Below are 25,105 nucleotides of genomic sequence, written 5' to 3' on the forward strand. Positions count from 1 at the left end.
TGATGGGTGGATGGAACAATAGGACAGTGTGTGGTGAGAGAGCTGAGCAAAGAGCAGGTGGAGAAGCTAGACATGGAACGATAGAAGCAAGATCCATTGGGGTGGGGTTTTTTTGTAAAATATTTTACAAATATTTGAGATTTTACAAAAACATAGGTTTACAGAATACAAAGAAAACATATGAAAAGAAAAAGATAAAAATAAAGAAAACATACAAAAGTACATAAAAAATAAAAAAATAAAATAAAAATGCCAAATACAAAAAACGAATAGATAAAAAAGAATTAAAAACAAATCCATTTTTTGTAACTTTAAACTCATTAGCTTGTTTCCTTGACCTCCTCACACCTCCCCTTTTTGTATTCCCCTTTTTGTATTCCCATTTAAATAATCAAAGCAGCCTCAGTCCTCAGGGAATGTGCAGGCGACCGTGGAATGGACAGCTCATGGAAGAACCCCGACCAAACCTAAGAGGAGGCGTGTAGTGGTGATAGGGGATTCCCTACTGAGGGGAACAGAAGCAGTGATCTGTGGGCCTGACAAGATGTCTCGGGAAGTGTGCTGTCTCCCCGGGGCTAAGATCCAAGATGTAACTGAACGACTGCAAGGAATCATAAAACCCACTGACAAATACCCCTTCCTCTTGGTTCATGTGGGAACCAATGACACTGCAAGCAATAGCCTCCAGAAGATCAAAAGAGACTACGAGGCTCTGGGCAGGAAATCGAAGCAATTAAATGCACAAATTGTCATCTCATCTGTCCTCCCAGTTGAACGACGTGGCCCAGGGAGAGAGGGGGAAATAGTGGAAGTGAACAGCTGGCTTCGCAAATGGTGTAAACAGGAACGGTTTGGATTCTTAGATCACGGACTGCAGTTTCTTGAAGATGGACTTCTGGCAAGCGATGGGCTGCACCTCACAACGGTTGGGAGGAATGTTTTTGCCAAAAATCTCAGAAACCTCATCAGGAGGGCTTTAAACTGACTAATGTGGGGGAGGGAGACAGTGCTCCTGAAGGTAGGAGTCTATCAATTGATGAAGATGATCATCCAAATGTCATAGACCAAATGGAGCAAACAGCACGCAGACCTAGTGGTGGGAGGAAAAAATCCTTAAATGAGACACGGGGGAATGATTAATGGACTTCAATGTCTGTACACTAATGCGCAAAGCATGGGAAATAAACAAGATGAGCTTGAGCTCATGGTACAGCAAACTAAATATGACATAATAGGCATCACTGAAACCTGGTGGGATAAGTCCCACGATTGGAATGTAATAATGGAGGGATACAATCTATTTCAGAGAAACAGACCAGACAAGAAAGGAGGAGGAGTGGCATTATATGTCAGGGATGTGTATACCTGTGAAGAGATCCAAGATTTAGAACCTCAAAGCCAAAGTGAGAGCATTTGGGTCAAAATTAAGGGAGAGAAGAATAACAGTGACCTCATTGTGGGAGTTTACTATAGATCCCCAAGCCAAACGGAGGACATAGATGATGCCTTCCTGGAACAGATGGCCAAGCATGCAAAAGGAAGGGAGATAGTAGTAATGGGGGACTTCAATTACCCGGATATTTGTTGGATGTCAAACTCAGCCAAGAGCATAAGGTCAAACAGATTCCTCACTGGCCTTGCAGACAACTTCATTGTCCAGAAAGTGGGAGAAGCAACAAGAGGAACAGCCATTTTAGATCTGGTCCTAACCAATGTTGATGACCTGGTTAGTGGGGTAGAAGTGGAAGGATCATTAGGCGCGAGTGATCATGCTCTTCTGAAGTTTACTATACAGCAGGAAGGAGCAGCCAAGCATACTAGGACTCAATTTCTTGACTTTAAGAAAGCCGACTTCATAAAACTTAGGGAAGTGCTGGGTGAGATCCCATGGACAGTAATACTAAAAGGAAAGGGAGTTCATGATGGCTGGGAGTTTGTTAAGAGGGAGATAGTAAAAGCACAACTTCAGGCAATACCAATGAGACGGAAACATGGAAGGTGCCTAAAGAAGCCAGGGTGGCTATCTAAAGAACTTTTAACTGAGTTAAGATTAAAAAAGGATGTGTACAAAAAATGGAAAAGGGGGGAAACCACCAAAGAGGAATTCAAACAAATAGCCAGCACGTGTAGACACAAAGTCAGAAAAGCTAAAGCACAGAATGAACTCAGGCTTGCTAGAGAGGTTAAAAGCAACAAAAAAGGCTTTTATGGGTATCTTCGTAGCAGAAGGAAGAACAAAGAAACAGTGGGGTCACTCAGAGGAGAAGATGGTGAAATGCAAACAGGGGACACAGAAAGGGCTGAACTCCTCAATGCCTTCTTTGCCTCAGTCTTCTCCGATAAAGAAAACAATGCCCGACCTGAAGAATTTGGAGCAAATGATTCAGCAGAGGAAACACAGCCCAGAATAACTAAGGAGATAGTACAAGAATACTTGGCTAGTCTAGATGTATTCAAGTCTCCAGGGCCAGATGAACTGCATCCAAGAGTATTAAAAGAACTGGCAGATGTGATCTCAGAACCACTGGCAGTCATCTTTGAGAATTCCTGGAGAACAGGCAAAGTCCCGGCAGACTGGAGGAGGGCAAATGTTGTCCCTATTTTCAAAGAGGGGAAAAGAGAGGACCCAAATAATTACCGCCCAGTCAGTCTGACATCAATACCAGGGAAGATTCTGGAGCAGATCATTAAGCAAACAGTCTGTGAGCACCTAGAAAGGAATGCTGTGATCACCAATAGTCAGCATGGATTTCTGAAAAATAAGTCATGTCAGACTAACCTGATCTCGTTTTTTGACAGAATTACAAGCCTGGTAGATGAAGGGAACGCAGTGGATGTAGCCTACCTTGATCTCAGCAAGGCATTTGACAAGGTGCCCCATGATATTCTTGTAAAGAAGCTGGTAAAATGCGGTCTTGACTATGCTACCACTCAGTAGATTTGTAACTGGCTGACTGACCGAACCCAACGGTGCTCATCAATGGTTCCTCTTCATCCTGGAGAAGAATGACTAGTGGGGTGCCACAGGGTTCTGTCTTGGGCCCGTCTTATTCAACATCTTTATCAACGACTTGGATGATGGACTCAAGGGCATCATGATCAAATTTGCAGATGACACCAAACTGGGAGGGGTAGCTAACACCCCAGAGGACAGGGTCACACTTCAAAACGACCTTGACAGATTAGAGAACTGGGCCAAAACAAACAAGATGAATTTCAACAGGGAGAAATGTAAAGTATTGCACTTGGGCAAAAAAAATGAGAGGCACAAATACAAGATGGGTGACACCTGGCTTGAGAGCAGTACATGTGAAAAGGATCTAGGAGTCTTGGTTGACCACAAACTTGACATGAGCCAACAGTGTGACGCGGCAGCTAAAAAAGCCAATGCAATTCTGGGCTGCATCAATAGGAATATAGCATCTAAATCAAGGGAAGTAATAGTGCCACTGTATTCTGCTCTGGTCAGACCTCACCTGGAGTACTGTGTCCAGTTCTGGGCACCACAGTTCAAGAAGGACACTGACAAACTGGAACGTGTCCAGAGGAGGGCAACCAAAATGGTCAAAGGCCTGGAAACGATGCCTTATGAGGAACGGCTAAGGGAGCTGGGCATGTTTAGCCTGGAGAAGAGGAGGTTAAGGGGTGATATGATAGCCATGTTCAAATATATAAAAGGATGTCACATAGAGGAGGGAGAAAGGTTGTTTTCTGCTGCTCCAGAGAAGCGGACATGGAGCAATGGATCCAAACTACAAGAAAGAAGATTCCACCTAAACATTAGGAAGAACTTCCTGACAGTAAGAGCTGTTCGACAGTGGAATTTGCTGCCAAGGAGTGTGGTGGAGTCTCCTTCTTTGGAGGTCTTTAAGCAGAGGCTTGACAACCATATGTCAGGAGTGCTCTGATGGTGTTTCCTGCTTGGCAGGGGGTTGGACTCGATGGCCCTTGTGGTCTCTTCCAACTCTATGACTCTATGATTCTATGAACATGGCTAGTTTCACAACGGCTGAACTGAACTGAAACAGTTACTGCTTGACCTCTCCGCTCCATTTCAAAGAGGGACCGTCTTCCAAAGCAACAGCTTCCAGATGGCTTTCCGGATCTGCTTGGATTTAATACTGTAAATGATAGGGTTCAAAGCGGGGGGCACGATCAGGTAGACGTAGGCAACCATGGCTTTTACAAGCGGGTCCACACCATTGCCAAATCGATGGATGATGGATAGGCCAATCATGGGGATGAAAAAAATGAGGACCGCACAGATGTGAGAGACACAGGTATTCAAAGCCTTCAGGCACTTCCCCTTGGGACCCACCTTGATGACAGTCCTGATGATCAGGAAATAAGACAGCACAATGAGGAGCGAATCTATGCCAGCTGTTGAAAGAATGATGATTAAGCCATACAGAACGTTGACGCTGATGTCAACGTCTTTGCAGGCCAGCTTCATGATGTCGGGATGCAAGCAAAAGGAGTGGGAGAGGCTGTTGTCGCTGCAGTATGTCAGCCTCCTGAGCAGAAAAGGGATCGGGAGCAGGGAGACGGCTGCCCTCACCAACATGGCCAGGCCTATCTTGACAATGGTTGGCTTGGTCAAGATGGCTTTGTACCTCAGGGGGCGTGAGATGGCCACAAAGCGGTCAAAGGCCATGGCCAGCAGCACTGAGGATTCCAGCATGGAGACGACATGGATGAAATACATCTGGGTGAGGCAGGCATCAAAGCCAATCGCCCTGACGTCGAACCAGAAGATGCCTAGCGTGGTCAGGAGGGTGCACAGGACCAGGCCCAGGTCCATGAGGGCCAACATGGAGAGGAAGTAATACATGGGCTCATGGAGACTGGTCGTTCTGCCAATGATGAACAGGATGATGCAGTTCCCCAAGAGGGCCACAAGGTAAAGCAAGCAGAAGGGGATGGAGACGGGTCTATGGTGGCTCCTGCCCATTCCAGGGATGCCCATCAGGAGGAGCACGGAAGGCTGGTAGAAGGAGGCGTTGGGAGCGTCTGGCTCGGGAGGTTCCATCCTGCCTTGGGCGCTGTGTCATGATCTGGAATTGAAAGGAAACCAGCTCCGTATTACTGTGTGATCTCCAGGAATTGTAGAAGCATAGAATTAACAGAAAATTATTAGGATTTAGTTTGGACATGGTATTTAACGCCAGTCAGATTAAATCAAATAAACAAGGAATATTTGGTGTTATGCTGGAGGGGATGCCCGGAAACCGGGACTTACGTTCACATGTGGTAGAGGTGCATATATGTACAATTATTATTTTTTTGGCAAAGAGTGTTTAAGGAGATAACAGAAATCACTGGGTTAAAGCTAACCGTAAGTCCAGAGGTACCATTATTATCATTTTACGATGGGGTGTAAAATTTACAAAATCAAAACAATTGAGACAATCTGTGAGAGACAATGGAAAGTGGGCAGTCAAAAATGCACCCCAGGAAACACGTTGGGATGATCGGAAGTCATAATGGAATCTGTTACGTATGAATCTATTTCCCCTCCTTTTTGTAATATGTATTGATTTTGGATTCTTTTGTCAACTTTGTTTTTGCAAAAATTAATAAAGCATTTAAAAATTATGATGGGGTGGAAGGTTCACAGGCTATGAAGGTCTTGCTCACAGATTTATTGACACAAGTTATTATAGCTAGGAAGTGGAAGGGGCAAGGTGACTATAAAATGGAAGAATGGTACAAAGAGGTGTGGGATATAGCTATTCATGATAAATTAGCATGTTCTATTAATGTGAGATGGGGAATATGCGGAAGAAATGATTTTGAGGAGATATGGAGGGTGTTTGTAGAATTTGTACAGTTAAAACGGAAAAGGGTCAAACCATCGCAAGAGGTGTTGAAGTTTTGGGAAGTTGGATAGTTACAACGGAAGGCTCCCGGAGGTGGGGGTGCACATTTTTATTCTTATTTATTTATTTATTATTACTTTGGCAAAATAAAAAAAAAATCTGAAGAAACATAGAATTGTAGAGTTGGAAGGGAAACACCACGGGTCATCTAGTCCAACCCCCTTGCAAGGCTGGAATGCAGCAAATCAAACACTGGCTAATGGGCCACATAAAGCAGAGACATCACCTTGCCAACAAAGGTGCGTATAGTTAAAGCCATGGTTTTCCCAGTAGTGATGTATGGAAGTGAGAGCTGGACCATAAAGAAGGCTGATCGCCGAAGAATTGATGCTTTTGAATTCTGGTGCTGGAGGAGACTCTTGAGAGTCCCACGGACTGCAAGAAGATCAAACCTCTCCATTCTTAAGGAAATCAGCCCTGAGTGCACACTGGAAGGACAGATCCTGAAGCTGAGACTCCAGTACTTTGGCCACCTCAAGAGAAGACTCCCTGGAAAAGACCCTGATGTTGGGAAAGATGGAGGGCACAAGGAGAAGGGGACGACAGAGGACGAGATGGTGGGACAGTGTTCTCGAAGCTACCAGCATGAGTTTGACCAAACTGCGGGAGGCAGTGGAAGACAGGAGTGCCTGGCGTGCTCTGGTCCAGGGGGTCACGAAGAGTCGGACACGACTAAACAACTAAACAACAACAACAACAATGGGCCACATAGGAAGGACCCCAGAGACAAAGGAGCTGCCTTATACTGAATAGACCACTGGTCTATTTAACCCAGCACTGGCTGGTTGCAAAGACTCTGCAGGATTTTAGAGCCTCTCCCAGACCTACCTAGAGGCGCCAGAAATTGAACCTGGGAACTTCTGCAGGCAAGGCAGTTCCTCTGCCACTGAGCTATGGCCCCCCTTTGCCCCAGTGAACAGGCCAAGAAGTCCTCCTGTATGTGCAGAACGTTGCCAGCAGTTGCTTCGTTCCGGATTCATGTGATAATAAGCTTTTAGTACGGATTATGTAATGGGTGCCTCTGGCAGAAAGATAAGAGACAGGATATGAAGAGGAAGTTGCTGTTTTGCGGCGCACACTCCCCACTTTCCATAAATTGACATCTGCCTCCAGAGATTTATTGACATTGCTTTCTCTGACACAGGTTAATTGGAAATCTGGTTGCAAACACAAGAAAAGGGCAGCCATCACCGTGTTTGGCTTTCTGGATATGTATATGGGAGGAACTGTTCCTGTGGGTTCCTAGAAGAGGTCAGCATGCGACAGCGGCCACAATCCCAGGAATGGCTTTGGCTGGCTGGCAAAACCAGGTGAGGGGAGCCGAATGGGTCTCATACCCTCTGTGAGTTAGGGGCCTCCCTTGCCTGCAAAGAACGGCTCTGGAAGATGGACCAGACAAGACCGTTTGTGGGTCCTGGCACTCAAGAAGGCAGCTTCTGCTCATGGAGGGAAGTGAGGGGCAGATGGGGCTTGACAACATGGGAAAAACTCAACAGGGAAAATGTTCCGAAAGGCTTGCGAACTCCAAAGTGGGAGTCAAAACAACACTAATCGGCATTTACTACTTTGATATGTGCTAATTGGCTTGCTTTGATGCTTTGCATCTGTGACTATGGGACGCTTGCTTTTTCGCCTTGGGACTGACAGAAGTTTCTGGCCCAACTGATATATGACGCTTTCTGTATACAGTGGTACCTCGGGTTACATACGCTTCAGGTTACATACGCTTCAGGTTACAGATTCCGCTGACCCAGAAATAGTACCTTGGGTTAAGAACTTTGCTTCAGGATGAGAACAGAAATCATGCTCCGGTGGCGCAGCGGCAGCGGGAGGCCCTATTAGCTAAAGTGGTGCTTCAGGTTAAGAACAGTTTCAGGTTAAGAACGGACCTCCGGAACGAATTAAGTACTTAACCCGAGGTACCACTGTACAGTCATACCGCAGAAGTCGAACGGAATCCATTCCGGAAGTCCGTTTGATGTTCAGAAACTAAGGCGCAGCTTCCGATTGGCTGCAGAAAGCTCCTACAGCCAATCGTCACAGTCGCTTGGGACGTTCGGGTTCTAAAGAACATTCGCAAACCAGAACAATCACTTCTGGGTTTGTGGCATTCAGGAGCCTAAACGTTCGACTCACAAGGCGTTCGGGATCCAAGATACGGCTGTATAATGCATTTTATCATTATTATTAATTTTATTTTTTAGAATTTTTATTGATTATTTTAACATAACAAATTATTTTAACAATTATATTTCCCCCCCCATTTCCCACCCCCCACAACAACCTCTCCCTCCCCTACGACTTCCCTCCGCTCCTCTCTCTGATTTATCAACACATATTGTTCTCTGCGTATTGTAAAAAAGTAAAGATCTCTAAACTATCCATCTATTATGTTAACAAATAAATTTGTGTATGTTTATTCAAAACCTGCCAAGGAGTCCAATTCATTTTGTTCTTTTTAATCTTTATAATGTATAACATCAGTGGCGGTTGGGGGGCTTTAAAATTTCAGTGACGCCCTCTGTGATGCCAAAATTTAGTACTTCCAAGCCTCTCCCCTTCCATTCTTCACCACCAGACCATTTTAATAATTTTATTATTTATACCCCACCCCCTGAAGAACCCTCTCATCTCAGCCCCCCCGTGCGGGCAAATTAGTCTCACTCCCCTATGTCTGCCTCTGCATGACATGCTTGCCTGGGTGCGGCAGTCGCAACCAATGCTTGCTGTTTACTTTGCAGGCTTCCTTCTAATAAATCACTGGAACTGACCCCTGTACCGTTTTGGGCGTCCTTCTCTGGGAACCCTGCATTTAACAAACTCGCACCGGCTTTCCTTTGGGCACTAATTATGGCAGCAGACGAGCTGCTCATTTGCATGGCTAACTTTAAATGCAAAGCACACCCATGTTTCTGTTTCCATTCATCTAACAAGACACGAGAGGCAGGCTGGACCGGTGCTGGGTTGTAAGTTGCCTTTGAAACAAAGCATTTATGACCACTGTCAGGGGATTTAGAATTGGGAATGGGGACTGAAAGTTATGGGCAGTAACTGATAAAAGTTAAAAAGAAGGGGCAAATGAGAGAATCATAGAACCCTAGAGTTGGAAGGGACCTCAAGGATCATCTAGTCCAACCCCCTGCAAGGCAAGAATCTCAGCTACAGCATCCAGGACGGATGCCCATCCAACCTCTGCTTCAAAACCTCCAAGGAAGGAGAGCCCACCGCCTTCCAAGGAAGCCCGTTCCACGGTTGAACAGCTCATACTGTCAAGAAGTTTTTCCATATGTTTAGTCGGAATCTCCTTTCTTGTAACTTGAAGCCATGGGTTCGAGTCCTGCCCTCCAGAGCAGGAGAAAACAAGCTTGTTCCCTCTCCCATGGGACAGCCTTTGAGATATTCAAAGATGGCTCTCCTATCTCCTCTCAGTCTCCTCTTTCCCAGGCTAAACATACCAAGATCCTTCAACCGCTCCTCATCAGGCTTGGTTTCCAGACCATGGATCAAGAGGAAGTCCTTCTTCCTGAATTGCAGAGTTAAACTATGAATTTCCCTTCCACAGGAGGCTGTGATGGCCACCAACCTCGGTGGCTTTAAAAGAGGAGTTCCTGCATTTCTTTCCTTGTGAGTAAGAAATACCTGGGGAGAGGGCAAGGGGTTACGTTTCCATTCCCCCCAGCACAGCTATGCTGGCACCATTAAATTTGCAGCCCCCTCCCCTCTGTTTCCATTAAAAAGAATATCTGGATCACAGATCTCCCAAAAGATCTGGTGTGCAGTTCGGTCTTGAGCATCCAGGTCCCTTGACTGATCTCTGAGGTTAAAGGGCAGGAAGCAGAGGGTCAGAGTGAACCCACAGCACATACAATAGGGGGAAGTCAGTGGTGAGGGCTGCCAAGCAACAGTCCTCAGACCGGTGCTTTCCTGCATTTCCCCGGGGGGGGGGGGGAGTTAGCACTGCCCCAGCCCAAGACACTTTGTGCCCCACAGTCAAGTCCAGTGGGGCTCAGCATCTTCTACCACACTGCAAGTGATACTGATGGGCTCAACTTGGACCTTGCTCTGCTCCATTCCTGCACCCCCCCCACAAAGCACATTACCCCTTAAGGCAATCGGATCATCTTCCAGCCTTTGCCAACTGGGTGCCCTCCAACTCTCATCAGCACCCGAGCGGTGGACTCGTAATCTGGTGAACTGGGTTCGCTTCCCCGCTCCTCCACCTGCAGCTGCTGGGTGACCTTGGGCCAGTCACACTTCTCCGAAGTGTCTCAGCCCCACTCACCTCACAGAGTGTTTGTTGTGGGGGAGGAAGCGAAAAGAGATTGTTAGCCGCTTTGAGACTCCTTAGGGTAATGACAAAGCGGGATATCGAATCCAAACTCTTCTTCTTCTTCATTGAAAGCCGATTTGTGCATAGAAGGGACCCCAGTTGGGAATGGACACCCACAAGGGCCATCAAGTGCAATCCCCCTGCAAGGCAGGAATCACAGCTGAAGAGCCCCCTACAGAAGCCCACCCAACCCCTGCTTAGAAACCTGCAAGGGAGGAGATGATACAAGGAAGGAATAGCGCTTGCTATCCTATCTACTTACTGAGCTTACATGACCGTCGGGTTAGAGTCCATAGCCAGAGCCTCGTCCCACGTTAGAAAAAGCATTGAATCCTAATTGCGATCCAGAACGGTTGTTTTCCCAGGCTGGAGGGGGGGGTGCCTTTTATTTGGCATCCTGAAAAAGAGCCCAGCTGTTGCGGCTGCCCAACCAATCAGGGGCCGCCTCCACTTCAGTGCAAAGGCCCACGAGGATAGAGGATGCTCTGGGCAGTAAATCACATCTTTCCCCACTGATGACGCTGCTGCCGCTGCTGCTGCTGTCTTGGCAAAGGCTGCTTTTCCTCTCTGGGTCTTCTGGGCAAGCTGTTTATCATCATCATCAGCACGCCCCCCCCCAATCTTCCGGCCCACAGCGCAGATTTATTACCAGATGAGCCAGCCGTGCTCTGGGAAGACAAACAACTTTATGGTGAGAATGGGCTCAGAGGACAAACACCAAGAGGACGCTGGGGGATTAAAGGGAAGCTGGCCCTGCCACCCCACCCCACCCCCACCCCCAGCCAAGGGCACCACAGCCTGAAGTTATTCAATTAAAAGCCACTTTAAAAAACAAAATGAAAGACTACCGTCATTTTCAACTGCGAAGTTATAAAGCAGCCAATTACTCGGGTTGTTAAGAGCTGAACAGATCTGCACCGATCAAAGTTCAATGTTGCATTGTGGGTCGCAAACAGTTACTAAGAGTCGCAAACAGCTACTAAGAATGCATTGAATTAATACACTGGTACCTTGGTTCTCAGATGTCTTGGTACTCAAACAACTTAGAACCCAAACACTGTTCTGGTTTTTCTGGGAACTTTTTTCGGAAGCCGGACGTACTTCGTTTTGAGTGTTACACTTCCTATTTGAGTGCCACCCTGAGGTCTGTCCTTTTTTGCTATTTACAGTGGTACCTCGGGTTACAGATGCTTCAGGTTACATATGCTTCAGATTACAGACTCCGCTAATCCAGAAATATTACCTCGGGTTAAGAACTTTGCTTCAGGATGAGAACAGAAATTGCGCAGCAGCGGCGCGGCGGCAGCGGGAGGCCCCATTAGCTAAAGTGGTGCTTCAGGTTAAGAACAGTTTCAGGGTAAGAACAGACCTCCAGAATGAATTAAGTACTTAACCCGAGGTACCACTGTATTTTGCGTTTTTGCGGCTCTTTTTTTGTTTGTTTTTGTGACTGTGTGGAACCCAGTTCAGCTACTGATTGATTGCTTGTGTGACTGCAGTGCATTGTTTATTGCTTTCATTTTATGGATCAAGGGTTTCATTAGAGACAGTAAAATCCATGTTAAATTGCTATTTTAGGGGTTGTTTTTAAAAGTCTGGAATGGATTAATCCATTTTGCATTACAGTGGACCCTCCGGATACAAACTTAATTCGTTCCAGGGGTCCGTTCACACCCCGAAAATTACGTAAACAGAGGCACACTTCTGCGCATGTGCGCAGCGTGATTGAGCGGCCGTAACCCAAAGATTACGTATCCAGAGGTACAACTGTACTTTCTTTTTTTTTTTTTAATAAAATTTTTATTGGTTTTTAAACACATATTAAAAGACAATACAAGACAATACATAAACAAACAAACATATAAACACGTATACTTTCTTAACATTTTTTTTCTTAAGCCTTCTTTCGGCGACTTCCCCATACCTCCCCTTTCTGCATCCCTGTTATCAATCCTTTCAGCATCCCCTAATTTCGATATAACACTTTCTTAAAGTCTTATTTCTCATGTCCAATTGCTAATCGCTGCAATTCTGTTTTGCGTTACCCAAAACATTTTAGCATTCATTAATTTTACAACAGTTCTTAAGATAGATTTTAAACTTCTTCCAATCTTCTTCCACCGTCTCTTTCCCTTGGTCGCGGATTCTGCCGGTCATCTCAGCCAGTCCCATATAGTCTATTACCTTAGTTTGCCATTCTTCCAGTGTGGGTAGTTCTTGTGTCTTCCAATACTTTGCTAATAGTACTCTTGCTGCTGTTGTAGCGTACATAAAAAACGTCCTGTCTTTCCTTGACACCAATTGGCCTACCATGCCCAGGAGGAAGGCTTCTGGTTTCTTCACGAACGTGCATTTAAGCACCTTTTTCATTTCATTATAAATCATTTCCCAGAATACCTTGATCCTTGGGCACGTCCACCAAAGGTGATAGAAAGTACCTTCAGTTTCCTTACATTTCCAACATTTATTATCGGGCGTGTGATAAATTTTTGCAAGCTTGACTGGGGTCATGTACCACCTATAAATCATTTTCATAATGTTCTCTTTTAGGGCATTACATGCCGTAAATTTCATACCTGTGGTCCACAACTGCTCCCAGTCAGCAAACATAATGTTATGTCCAACATCTTGTGCCCATTTAATCATAGCCGATTTAACCGTTTCATCCTGTGTATTCCATTTCAACAGCAAGTTATACATTCTTGACAAATTCTTAGTATTGGGTTCCAATAGCTCTGTTTCTAATTTTGACCTCTCCACCTGGAAGCCAATTTTCCTGTCCTGTTTGAAGACTTCATTTATCTGATAGTAATGAAGCCAATCTCTTACTTTTGACTTCAATTTCTCATAGCTCTGCAGTTTCACTTTTCCCTCCTCCTGTTCTATAATTTCCCAGTACTTTGGCCATTTGGATTCCATATTAAGTTTTTTCACTTCCTTAGCTTCCATTGGTGACAGCCACCTGGGGGTTTTGTTTTCCAACAAATCTTTATATCGAGTCCAAACCTTGTACAATGCTTTCCTAACAATGTGGTTCTTAAAACCTTGATGAATTTTTACCTTGTCATACCATATATATGCATGCCAGCCAAATCTGTTGTTAAACCCTTCCAAATCCAAAATGTCTGTGTTTTCAAGAAGCAGCCAGCTTTTCAGCCAGCAGAACGCCGCTGATTCGTAGTACAGCTTTAAGTCCGGCAGGGCAAACCCCCCTCTTTCTTTTGCATCAGTTAATATCTTAAATTTTATTCTGGGCTTTTTGCCCTGCCAGACAAATCTAGATATGTCTTTTTGCCACCTCTTGAAACAATCCATTTTGTCTAAAATCTGCAATGTTTGAAACAAGAACAGCATTCTAGGCAAGACATTCATCTTAATAACAGCAATACGGCCTAACAAGGAAAGTCTCAAATTTGACCATACTTCTAGGTCTTTCTTAATTTCTGACCAGCATTTCTCATAGTTATCTTTGAATAGATTCACATTCTTAGATGTCAGGTTAATCCCCAGGTATTTCACCTTCTTTGCTATCATTAAACCAGTTTCACTCTGGAACTTTTCCCTTTCAACAGCTGTTAAATTTTTGTCCAGTACTTTCGTTTTCTGTTTGTTCAACTTAAAACCTGCTACTTGACCAAATGCTTGTATTAGTTCTAAAACTCTTTTCGTACTAGTGTCTGGCTCTTGTAAAGTTAAAACTAAGTCATCTGCAAATGCTCTCAGTTTATACTGTTTAGCTCCGACCTGAATCCCTTTAACCAGCTGATCCTCTCTAATCATGTTTAATAAAACCTCCAGGACAGATATAAAAAGTAGTGGGGATATTGGGCATCCCTGTCGTGTCCCTTTTTCAATAGCAAATTCTTCAGTAACCACATTATTTACAATCAGTTTTGCTTTTTGCTCAGAATAAATTGCACTTATACCATTTTCAAAACCTTGGCCTACCCCCATCCCTTGGAGATTCTTTTTCATAAAACTCCAAGAAATATTGTCAAAGGCTTTCTCCGCATCCACAAATATTAATACTGCCTTAGTATTAATATTAACTTCCAATAACTCCATAATGTCTATTATATTTCTCACATTGTCTGACAAATGTCTTCCTGGAAGAAAGCCCGCTTGGTCTTTATGAATCTCCCCCACCAAAACTCTTTTCAGTCTTTTTGCCAAAATGTCTGCAAAAATTTTGTAATCCACATTGAGTAATGATATAGGGCGGTAGTTCTTGACCTGGTTCTTCTCAGTCTCTGTCTTTGGTATAAGCGTAATATAAGCTTCTTTCCACGATTCAGGTGCCTTTTCCCCCTCCATAATTTCGTTACAGACCTCCTTCAACGGTTGCATAAGCCATTCTTTCAAAGCTTTGTAGTATCTGGAGGTCAGTCCATCCGGTCCTGGAGATTTTCCCAATTGCATATTTTGAATGGCTCCCTCAATTTCTTGATCATTTATCTTCTGATTCAAAACCACTTTACTTTGTTCCGAAATTTTTTGTAATCCATGTTTTTTAAGAAATTCTTCAATTTCTTTGTCGTTCACCGGCCCTTGTGCATAGAGTCTCCTGAAATAGCTCTGAAAACAGTTTCTAATCTCGTTTGGTTTATAAATGTTCCTTCCCTCAACTTCTAAGTTGGTAACCGTATTCTGCTTTTGTCTCTTCTTCAGTTGCCATGCCAAAAGTTTCCCACATTTGTCTGCCGATTCAAATGTCTTTTGTCTCATTTGTTTTATTTTCCATTCTATTTCTTGATTCATCAATTCCATATATTGTCTCTGGTAAAACTTGATTTCTCTCAGGATTTCATGAGACTTTGGTTTAGATCTCAATCTTTTTTCTCCTTCTTTTATCTTTTCCATAATCTTATCCTTTCTCTCATTCTGTCTCTTCCTTTTTACAGCATTCTGTTGTATTAAAAATCCTCTCATGACAGCTTTACTTGCGTCCCAAACCACTCTTTTTTCCACTTCTGTTCTCAGATTTATCTCAAAGTAGTCCTTAACTGCCTTCTGGGCCTTTTTATATACCTCTTCATCTCTAAATAGGGAGTCATTCATCCTCCATCTAAAGGAACCAGCTGTTGTTATGTTCATTTCCATCTTTACAGCGTTATGGTCGGAGCAAGTCTTTGGGCAGATTTCCACTTTCTTGACCTTTGCTGCCATCCCACTAGTTATCCATATTTGGTCAATTCTTGTCCATGTCATTTTTGCTTCAGAGAAGAAGGTTCCCTCTCTCTCTAGAGGGTTCCTTGTTCTCCAAATGTCAATCAGGTTTATATTGTCAGTCATTTCAAAGAATGTCTTAGGTAATCTCCCATCCTTGGAGATCACCTGTTTTTGTGCTTTGTCCAGGTACAACTGTACTTTCTATGGGAAAGCGCACCTTGGTTTTGGAACGCTTTGGTCTGGAACCGACTTCCGGAAAGGATTAAGTTTGAGAACCAAGGTCCCACTGTACAGGACAGGACAGCCCTGTCCTGCCAAGCTCATTGCCACTCGCCCGACCCCCATCATTTGCTGCCTGAGGTGGTCGCTTTGTTGTTGTTGTTGTTTAGTCATTTAGTTGTGTCCGACTTTGTGAGCCCATGGACCTGAGCACACCAGGCACTCCTGCCTTCCACTGCCTCCCGCAGTTTGGTCAAACTCATGTTTGTAGCTTCGAGAACACTGTCCCACCATCTCGTCCTCTGTCGTCCCCTTCTCCTTGTGCCCTCCATCTTTCCCAACATCAGGGTCTTTTCCAGGGAGTCTTCTCTTCTCATGAGGCGGCTAAAGTATTGGAGCCTCAGCTTCAGGATCTGTCCTTCCAGTGAGCACTCAGGGCTGATTTCCTTAAGAATGGAGAGGTTTGATCTTCTTGCAGTCCATGGGACTCTCAAGAGTCTCCTCCAGCACCATAATTCAAAAGCATCAATTCTTCTGCGATCAGCCTTCTTTATGGTCCAGCTCTCACTTCCATACATCACTACTGGGAAAACCATGGCTTTAACTATACGGACCTTTGTTGGCAAGGTGATGTCTCTGCTTTTTAAGATGCTGTCTCTGCCTAATAATGATATGACCAGCCCTGTGGGAGAACAAGGATTCGGTGCTCCTTACGATACAATGCGATAATCTTTTTTGTCATTGTCCCATACAGAACAACGAAATTGAAAATCTACATCAGACATTCAAAAACCAACAAGCCTGCTATCCCAGCTATCCCAGCCTGGTTAGCCCCCTAAAAACTCTGATACCCCATTTTTAAAATACAATATACCGTACTCCCACAGAGACTACCTTACACTGCGTTTAAAACCAAAATCGCCTTTGGATAGAAACTGTTTCTCAGGCGGCTAGTCCTAGTCTTTATAACCCTGTACCTTTCTTCCAGAAGGCAGAAGCTGAAAGAGATCATTTCTGGGGTGCGCACTATCCTGCGCTATCTCTGCAGCTTTCTTATGGCACCTGGCAGCATAGATTTGATCTAAGGTGGGAAGAGTGCACCCAATGATTCTCTCCGCAGTCTTTACAACCCTGGACAGCATTGTTTTTCCCCTGACCGTGCAGCTCCCAAACCACACACGCAGACCATAAGTTAATACACTCTCAACAGCACGATGGTGAAATGCCATCAACAGGTCCTTTGAGAGATTGTTTTTCCGGAGGAGTCTCAGAAAATATAACCTCTGCTGTGCTCTCTTTATCAGGTTGCAGATATACTAGAACAACAACAACAACTGCTATCAGCAGTTCGAACAACTGCCGGTGGCTTCAGGGTGTGTAATGACAGGCTGTGCGCAAAAGGGCACCCTATGCTGTTCATGCACATTAATTTATATGGATGAGCACAAGGTGCATATTCCCATCAGCTTTTATAGCCCAGGGAAGGGGACTGGATCATGATTCATAAAAGAGAGCCAATTAGAGTGTTGAACCTGGAATTCAGAGTTCACATTCCCACTGAATTGTAAAGATCACCACCTTGAGCTCCCTCGAGAAAAGTTTCCATGTAAACCTAAGAAACAAACAAAACATCAATAGTGACAACTCCAGATATCTAGGGTTTTAATGGGCTAAGCAGCCTTTCTCAACCTGTGGGTCCCCAGATGTTTTTGAACTACAACTCCCATCAGCCCTAGCTAGCAAGGCCAGAGCTCAGGGATGATGGGAGTTGTAGTCCAACAACATCTGGGGACCCACAGGTTGAGAACCGCTGGGAGGATTTTAAAGATTTTGCTGCTTTTTGACAGTATTATGTTGGTTTGATTAGGTACATTTGACGGGTAGTTTTACGGTTTCATTTTTTGGAATCATTTGATGATTTCCTAAGAGGTTATAGTGCTGGTTTTTTAAATTATTTCAGTACCATACAGAAGCTGCCGAGAAGGAGGTTGCCCTAAAAGATGGCTAGTAAATATTTCAAATAAAACAAACAAACACACAAATAACATTTTTGGCAAGGCATCCTGGAAATGAGAACACAGGAAAAAAATAAGCACAGGAGTGGGACTCAGGCCAGAGAATAGGGACAGCTGAGGGAGGACAGTATGGCCTGGTGTAGACACATCACAACCCATGATGCAGCCCCCAGAGGACAGCGATGTACTGATTTTAGCTCATATACTGTAGTTCTAACTATATCAATCTATCAATCTCAGATCCATGGTCAAAAGGTCAAAATGGGGCCCACAGCTGCTGAGCCTGTCGCCTTCGTACCCCCTAACTGTGGCTCTGCCCCACTGGGCACAGAAAAGGTTGCCCAACCTCCCAGCCCTCTCCACCTCAGCTCTCCTCTCCTCATTCCCTCCCACCTGCCACCAACTCATCAGCCTCCAGCTTGTGACTGACAGGCTGCACCAAGCCAAGCAGAACCTCCACTTCCCCCCCCGTAGAACCTGCCCTGCGACGTCAGTGACCGGTCGCCAATTCTGAAGGCTGAGACCCCTGGCACCAATCACGTCTCAGGCCAGGCTGCCCAACCTTGATGCTGGCGGGTGTCAGGGAGCAGCGGGAGCGAATAAATCCCGCCTCCAGAGACAGCCTATTGGATAGCCCTCACCAAATGCTCAGATTGATTAGCCAATCCTGATGTGGGGATAACTGTATATTTGTCCTGTCATTGGTTCAACGAGCTTTGTTTGGATGTTACTTCGCAAGCACACAAACACGTGAATGGGAGTTGGGGTAGCTTGCCACCACTGGCCCCCCTGTGTTACACGTGGCAAGGGAAGCCCAGTGGATTGGCACGATGGGTTAGGGCGAATGTGTTGCCGCCCTTAGCAACGGCCACTGTGGATGCTCCTTTGGAACTTAGCAAAGGCCACATGTTGGACCACTCTAACCTGGGACTTCCCATGGCACCATGAGAAGCTGTGGTTGCGAGACAGTTTTGGGGATGACCCAGCATTTCCAGGACAGGTGGAGGGTATGCTCCCCTCCTGTAGTTTCCAGTGACAATATTCATCAGTGCCCCCTCTTCGCCATGAATTTGTCTAATACTCTTTTAAAGCCACCCAGCTTGGTGGCCATCCCATAGTTTCCATGAAGAAAGACTTTCTTTTATGTGCCCTGAAACTCCCAACATTCAGCTTCACCGGAGGTCCATGAATTCTAGTGTGATGTGAGAGGGAGAAAAACTCCCCTCCATGCAATTTCTCCATGCCTTGTGTAATTTTATAAACTTCTGTCATTTCAAGCTAAAAAGTCCCAAACGCTGCATCCTTCCTTCCCAAGAGACTCGCTCCAGACCCTTGATCATTTGGGGCCCTTTTCCAACTCTACAATACCTTTTCAGAGGCGAGGCAACCAGAACAGTACACAGTGTTCTGTATGTGGTTGCCCCATAGATTTGCATAATGGCATTATGATACTGGCAGTTTCCTTTTCAGTTCCTTTCCTAATGAAAGCTCATTTCTCACTTTTGCTTCTGCTCTGTGGGTCCTCCGTGAGTGAGAACTGCAATGTGTGTTCTCCCCCAAATCCCTTTTCTGTGCAACCTTGCCTTGCTTGAAGAGGCGTAGAGAGGTCAGGTGGTACCCGGTGAGGAAAATTTCTTGTCACCCCCCACACACATTGATTATTTTTTTTTTGCCTGCAAAAATGTTTTTACCTTATTTCATATTTTCTTACAAAGGAATAACAATTCATAATAATAATAATAATAATAATAATAATAATAATAATAATAACTTTTATTTATATCCTGCCCTCACCGGCCGAAGTCGGGCTCAGGGCGGTTAACATCAGATACATAACATTGACATAAAATTAAACAATAATTAAATAACCTCCTAAAAACATGTCAAAATCAAATTAAAGTCTAATTAAATGGCTTTCCACAGGATTAGGGTTGGGAAAAGTAAGTGCTCCACTGAATTGAAATTTCAGCCTTCACAACATAGGAAAATGGCCAAGTAAACAGCTATTTTTGTGGAGGAGGGTCAAGATATTAACTGATATGCATGAAATTTCATATATAGCTATATAATCCCTAGTGTAGTAAGAAAAGGCCTTTGGAGCAGGCATTTTCAAAAAAAAAAGGAACCCCTGACCATTAGGTCCAGTCGTGGCCGACTCAGGGGTTGCGGCGCTCATCTCACTTTATTGGCCGAGGGAGCTGGAGTTTGTCCGTAGACAGCTTCTGGGTCATGTGGCCAGCATGACCAAGCTGCTTCTGGCGAACCAGAGCAGCGCAAGGAAACACCGGAGCAGTACCTATTTATCTACTTGCACTTTGACGTGCTTTCGAACTGCTAGGTTGGCAGGAGCAGGGACTGAGCAACAGGAGCTCACCCCGTTGCGGGGATTCGAACCGCCAGCCTTCTGATCAGCAAGTCCTAGGCTCTGTGGTTTAACCCACAGTGCCACCCGCGTCCCTATGAACCGCCCTAGTAGGGCAGTAATTGTTCATTGATAATTTGTCACCCCCCTTCATGATGGAACCTGGGGTGGCCTGCCCCCGCCCCCTTCCTGCGCCCCTGCTTGCTTGCCTTTACTGACTCTACCTGGCCAGGACGTCAGGAAGTTTACATTCTATTCTGCTTCCCTTTGAAAAATTCCTCTCCCAAACCCTATTTCTCATCTCTCTTTTTTGGCAGCGCAGAATGCAAGCAGCTCCACTTGGCAATGAAACACACTTCCTGAAGATGTTTAGAACACATTGCTGACAGTCTGTTTATTTTATTTTCTAAAAAGGACAACCAACGTGCTTGTAAGTGACCAGTGTCAGATCATTAGGGTCTGCTGGCTGGAATCAATGGAGAAGGTTGCCTGTGTTAAAAGAAAGGGGTCTCGAGGCTGCCCGTATCTGCAGAGGCACTTCGAAGGAAACCTGTTGTTACAACCCCGCACAATCTCCAAACGGTGAGATAATTCTGGCATTCCAGGTTTCAGTTTCCTTGGGATGAAGGCCAGCGGAGCCTGTGGTCTCTTTAGGATTTATGATTTTATTTGCATATATCTCTTGGCCACTGGTCCCATCACCTCCTGGCAAATAGAAGGGGAAGAAATGGAGGCAGTGAGAGATTTTACTTTCTTGGGCTCCATGATCACTGCAGATGGTGACAGCAGCCACAAAATTAAAAGACGCCTGCTCCTTGCGAGAAAAGCAATGACAAACCTAGACATCATCTTAAAAAGTAGAGACATCATCTTGCTAACAAAGGTCCGTATAGTAAAAGCTATGGTTTTGCCAGTAGTGATGTATGGAAGTGAGAGCTGGACCATAAAGAAGGCTGATCGCCAAAGAATGGATGCTTTTGAATTATGGTGCTGGAGGAGACTCTTGAGAGTCCCATGGACTGCAAGAAGATCAAATCTATCCATTCTGAAGGAAATCAGCCCTGAGTGCTCACTAGAAGGACAGATCATGAAGCTGAGGCTCCAATACTTTGGCCACCTCATGAGAAGAGAAGACTCCCTGGAAAAGACCCTGATGTTGGGAAAGATGGAGGGCACAAGGAGAAGGGGACAACAGAGGACAAGATGGTTGGATATTGTTCTCGAAGCTACCAGCATGAGTTTGACTAAACCGCGGGAGGCAGTGGAAGACTGGAGTGCCTGGCGTGCTCTGTTCCAGGGGGTCATGAAGAGTCAGACACGACTAAACAACTAAACAACAACAACAACATATAACCTGAGCCTAAGATGGAGAGGCTCACAGCATCAACATCCCAACAGGTCTTGCTTCTCCACTGGTCACAGCTTTGGCACCAGCACAGAGCAAGCAGGTCTCTGTGTCTCCAGCTTCCAGCTTCTTCACACACAATTCCTGCAGCTCTTGTCCACCTGCCTAGCAGCTAGGTGAGGGCGAGGAGGAAAGGTCCATTCATTAGCCAGAACTACACCATCACTTATTTGTAGCTCTTGCAAGCTAGCTCTTTCTTTGGGGATGCTGGTGAGGACACTGAAGTGACCAACTAAGGTCATTGTCTTCCAAGGAAACTCATCTGACCAGTTCGGCAAACTCTGAACCAGAGAGCCAGTGTGGTGTAGTGGTTAAGAGCAGTAGTCTCATAATCTGGGGAACCGGGTTCGCGTCTCCACTCCTCCACATGCAGCTGCTTGGTGACCTTGGGCCAGTCACACTTCTCTGAAGTCTCTCAGCCCCACTCACCCCACAGAGTGTTTGTGGTATGGGAGAAAGGGAAAGGAGAATGTTAGCCGCTTTGGGATTCCTTAAAGGGAGTGAAAGGCAGGATATCAAATCCAAACTCTTCTTCTTCTTCTGTTAGATTCCTCCCTGATTACTGGACCACAAGAACTGGGAGGACTCAGGGCATCATCCAGACTGACTCCCACCGACCCACCACACTATTTTAGCTGGACTTTGGATGGGAGGGTGGGCTGATAGAAAAGAGGAGAGGGCCTTTTTGTAGGGACCAACACGGCGGCAACCTGCGCTTTTTAGAGCTCCAGGTATTGTTACTGTGACATTCCCTGAGCTTCAATTCACATCATTGGCTGGCCCTAGGAAAAAGCAGGGAGGTTCATAGACTCATAGAATAGTAGTATTGGAAGGGAACTCCTGCGGCCATCTAGACAAACTCCTGCAATGCAGCAATCACAACTAAAGCATCCCTGACAGTTGGCAGCCTGACCTTGGTTGAAAAGCCTCCAAGGGAGGAGAGTCTACCACCTTCTGAGAGAGTTCATTCCACTGTCAAACAGCTCTTGCTCTCAGAAAGTTCTTCCTAAGGCTTAGTCCAAATCTTCTTTCTGGCCATTTGAATCTGTGTCCTCTCCTCTGGAGCAGCAGAAAGCAGGCTTGCTCCACCTTCCATCTGACAGCCCTTCAGATATTTCAATAGTCCTGCCTCTTGTTTCTTTCCAGGATTCTCCTTCCCTGGTGGAATCTACACAAATATTTTTAAAAGTTCTGAAAACGCTTTTTTTTAAAAAAGCATTTAAAAAAATACATTGGATTTTCCATAAGGCTCACCATCACCATCTAGTGTCACATTGTATGTTGCACTTTGTTGTTGTTTAGTTGTGTCCGACTCTTCGTGACCCCATGGACCAGAGCATGCCAGGCACTCCTGACTTCATATTGCACTTAAAACATTCTATTTGCAGCTGTAGAGCTGAGTCTCTTGTGTGACTTGCTGGTTGAGTTCAGCATTCCTCCCCTAAGAAATGTAGGAAATGGGAGGGGGTGAGGTGTAATCTGGATTGTGCTGGCCTTTTCTTAAGGCTGGTGTCTCCAAAGGAGTCGCCCCTGGCAGAGGAGAGAGAGCAGAGAGCCACATCACTTGACACCAGCACAAACACATCAATTTGAGTTGAATTAATTTTATAATGAAATGATTTTAGAATGTTGTACTATTTTATTGTTGTTAGCCGCCCTGAGCCCAGCTTCGGCTGGGGAGGGTGGGATATAAATAAAATTTATTATTATTATTATTATTCATTTCCAGGACAATTCCTTCATGGAAATCACGTGAGGACACCCACCTAGAGCCAACATTTGAGAAATCTGTAAATAAATATCTAAATAAACTACTGGGGATTAACTGGGTCATGCAAACTGGAAGAACACTCCCCCCTCCCCCCGGAGCTTCCTGGACATGTGCAAGCATGAAAGATGTGCCATTTTGCTGGCCAGAGCCCCCTTCTCCTTTTGCGCCAAGTTGGAACCCCCCCCAAGCTCTTCCATTGCATGGCCAGTTCCCCAGTTCCCCAGCCCCACCTGGTCCCCTCAATCTTCCCACCACTCGCCCTGCCCTGGAGGAAGCAGCATGCTCTGATCTGGAGAGGGAGGGGGGAGAGAAAGTAAAATGGGGTGGAAGGAGGGAGGGAGAATTCAGCAGAATTATTTTTGACTCTGGGAACAAAAATTGCTTTCTGGAAAGGGGGGGTGGAGGACAGACCCAACACAGTGGGATAAACAGACCACATCCTTTCTCTGACATGTTTCCATCTGGGGAGAAATGTAACTCGGAAGGAAAACAGCCTGGCTTGAGGGCATGCAACATAATGTGCTTTGAAGGAAAAGAGGGGTAATTTGGAGTGTCTTTGCTTAACCCATAGATTTGAATCTCATGGTTTGCTTCTTGTTTTCCAGCTTCTGTGCTTCTTATTAGATCTGTGGCATAGATTGGTCAATAGTCAGGAGAGAGTCAGGAAATCAAGGTGTGGACTTTTATTTCATATTACAGTTGTACCTCGGGTTAAGTACTTAATTCGTTCCGGAGGTCCGTTCTTAACCTGAAACTGTTCTTAACCTGAAGCACCACTTTAGCTAATGGGGCCTCCTGCTGCCGCTGTACCGCCGGAGCACGATTTCTGTTCTCATCCTGAAGCAAAGTTCTTAACCTGAGGTAATATTTCTGGGTTAGCGGAGTCTGTAACCTGAAGCGTCTGTAACCTGAAGCGTCTGTAACCTGAGGTACCACTGTACTGTTATTTTGTAAGCTGACCGAAGTTTCCAGGCATCTCTGTGTTCAGCGCAGTGCTAGTCCAAACGGGAGCTTACTGGGGTCAGTGTCAAAACCCTACAAAACTGGGAGAGGCAATTTAACAGGTCGGCTTTGTTATGTAAGTTTGGGCCGTGGTACTTCGCTAGAACCTAAAAAGCTGGAGATGTATTTCTGGAAAGTGAGCTGAGGGGTCCCATCTCTCCTGTGGCTGGAGGTGAAATCCACAAGGTGTGTATGTGTGAGAGGGAGGACAATAGCCAGTCAGTTTGAGATATGGCCCTGGGGAAAAGAGAGAGGCCTGATTTGTTCTCAGCGAGAATCAAAGTAATGCCTTTGAGGACCCCCACCCCACTGCCAAAAACCTAATAGGGCAGCAGGATCTGCCGGAAGGTGAATGCTCTAAATTATACTCACCTTGTATACAGTATAAGGTAAAGGTAAAGGGACCCCTGACCATTAGGTCCAGTCATAGACAACTCTGGGGTTGCGGCGCTCAACTCGTTTTCTTGGCCGAGGGAGCCAGCATACAGCTTCCAGGTCATGTGGCCAGCATGACTAAGCCGCTTCTGGCGAACCAGAGCAGCACACAGAAATGCCGCTTACCCTCCCGCCGGGGTGGTACCTATTTATCTACTTGCACTGGCATGCTTTTGAACTGCTAGGTTGGCAGGAGCAGGGACCGAGCAACAGGAGCTCACCCTGTTGCGGGGATTCGAACCGCGACCTAGGCTCTGTGGTTTAACCCACAGCACCACCCGCATCCCTTGTATACAGTATATGTATTCAATAAACTTAGTATCACAGAAAATGCTGCAGTTTCAGTGACCTTCCTTCCAAGGAAACCTAAAGCAAGGTATACACACCCCACAAAATTACAATTACAAGGAAGGAGATTCTGACTCAACGTTAGGAAGAGTTTTCTGAGGGTAAGAGCTATTTGACGGTGGAACACTCTCCCTTGGGAGGTTGTGGAGTCTTAAGCAGAGGTTGGGTGG

The 25,105-nt window shown here is 45.4% G+C and overlaps 2 protein-coding genes across 2 annotated transcripts in view; one reads left to right on the plus strand and one right to left on the minus strand.

Moving 5' to 3' along the window:
• The window catches only part of LOC310760833 (uncharacterized protein), a 199,768-nt gene that overhangs the window by 122,233 nt on the left and 52,430 nt on the right, over window positions 1–25,105 (plus strand). The window lies entirely within an intron of this gene.
• LOC310760864 (olfactory receptor 51G2-like) lies at window positions 4,014–10,657 on the minus strand. The gene is made up of 2 exons (XM_083610077.1): window positions 10,472–10,657; window positions 4,014–5,054 (listed from the first exon to the last, which is right to left on the minus strand). The coding sequence occupies exon 2, from the start codon at window positions 5,027–5,029 to the stop codon at window positions 4,055–4,057; it is 975 nt and encodes a 324-aa protein (XP_083466203.1). The 5' UTR covers window positions 5,030–5,054; window positions 10,472–10,657; the 3' UTR covers window positions 4,014–4,054.

This window comes from Podarcis filfolensis (genome assembly GCF_964270895.1).
Source record: "Podarcis filfolensis genome assembly, chromosome: 4".
In the NCBI taxonomy this organism is placed as follows: Eukaryota; Metazoa; Chordata; class Lepidosauria; order Squamata; family Lacertidae; genus Podarcis; species Podarcis filfolensis.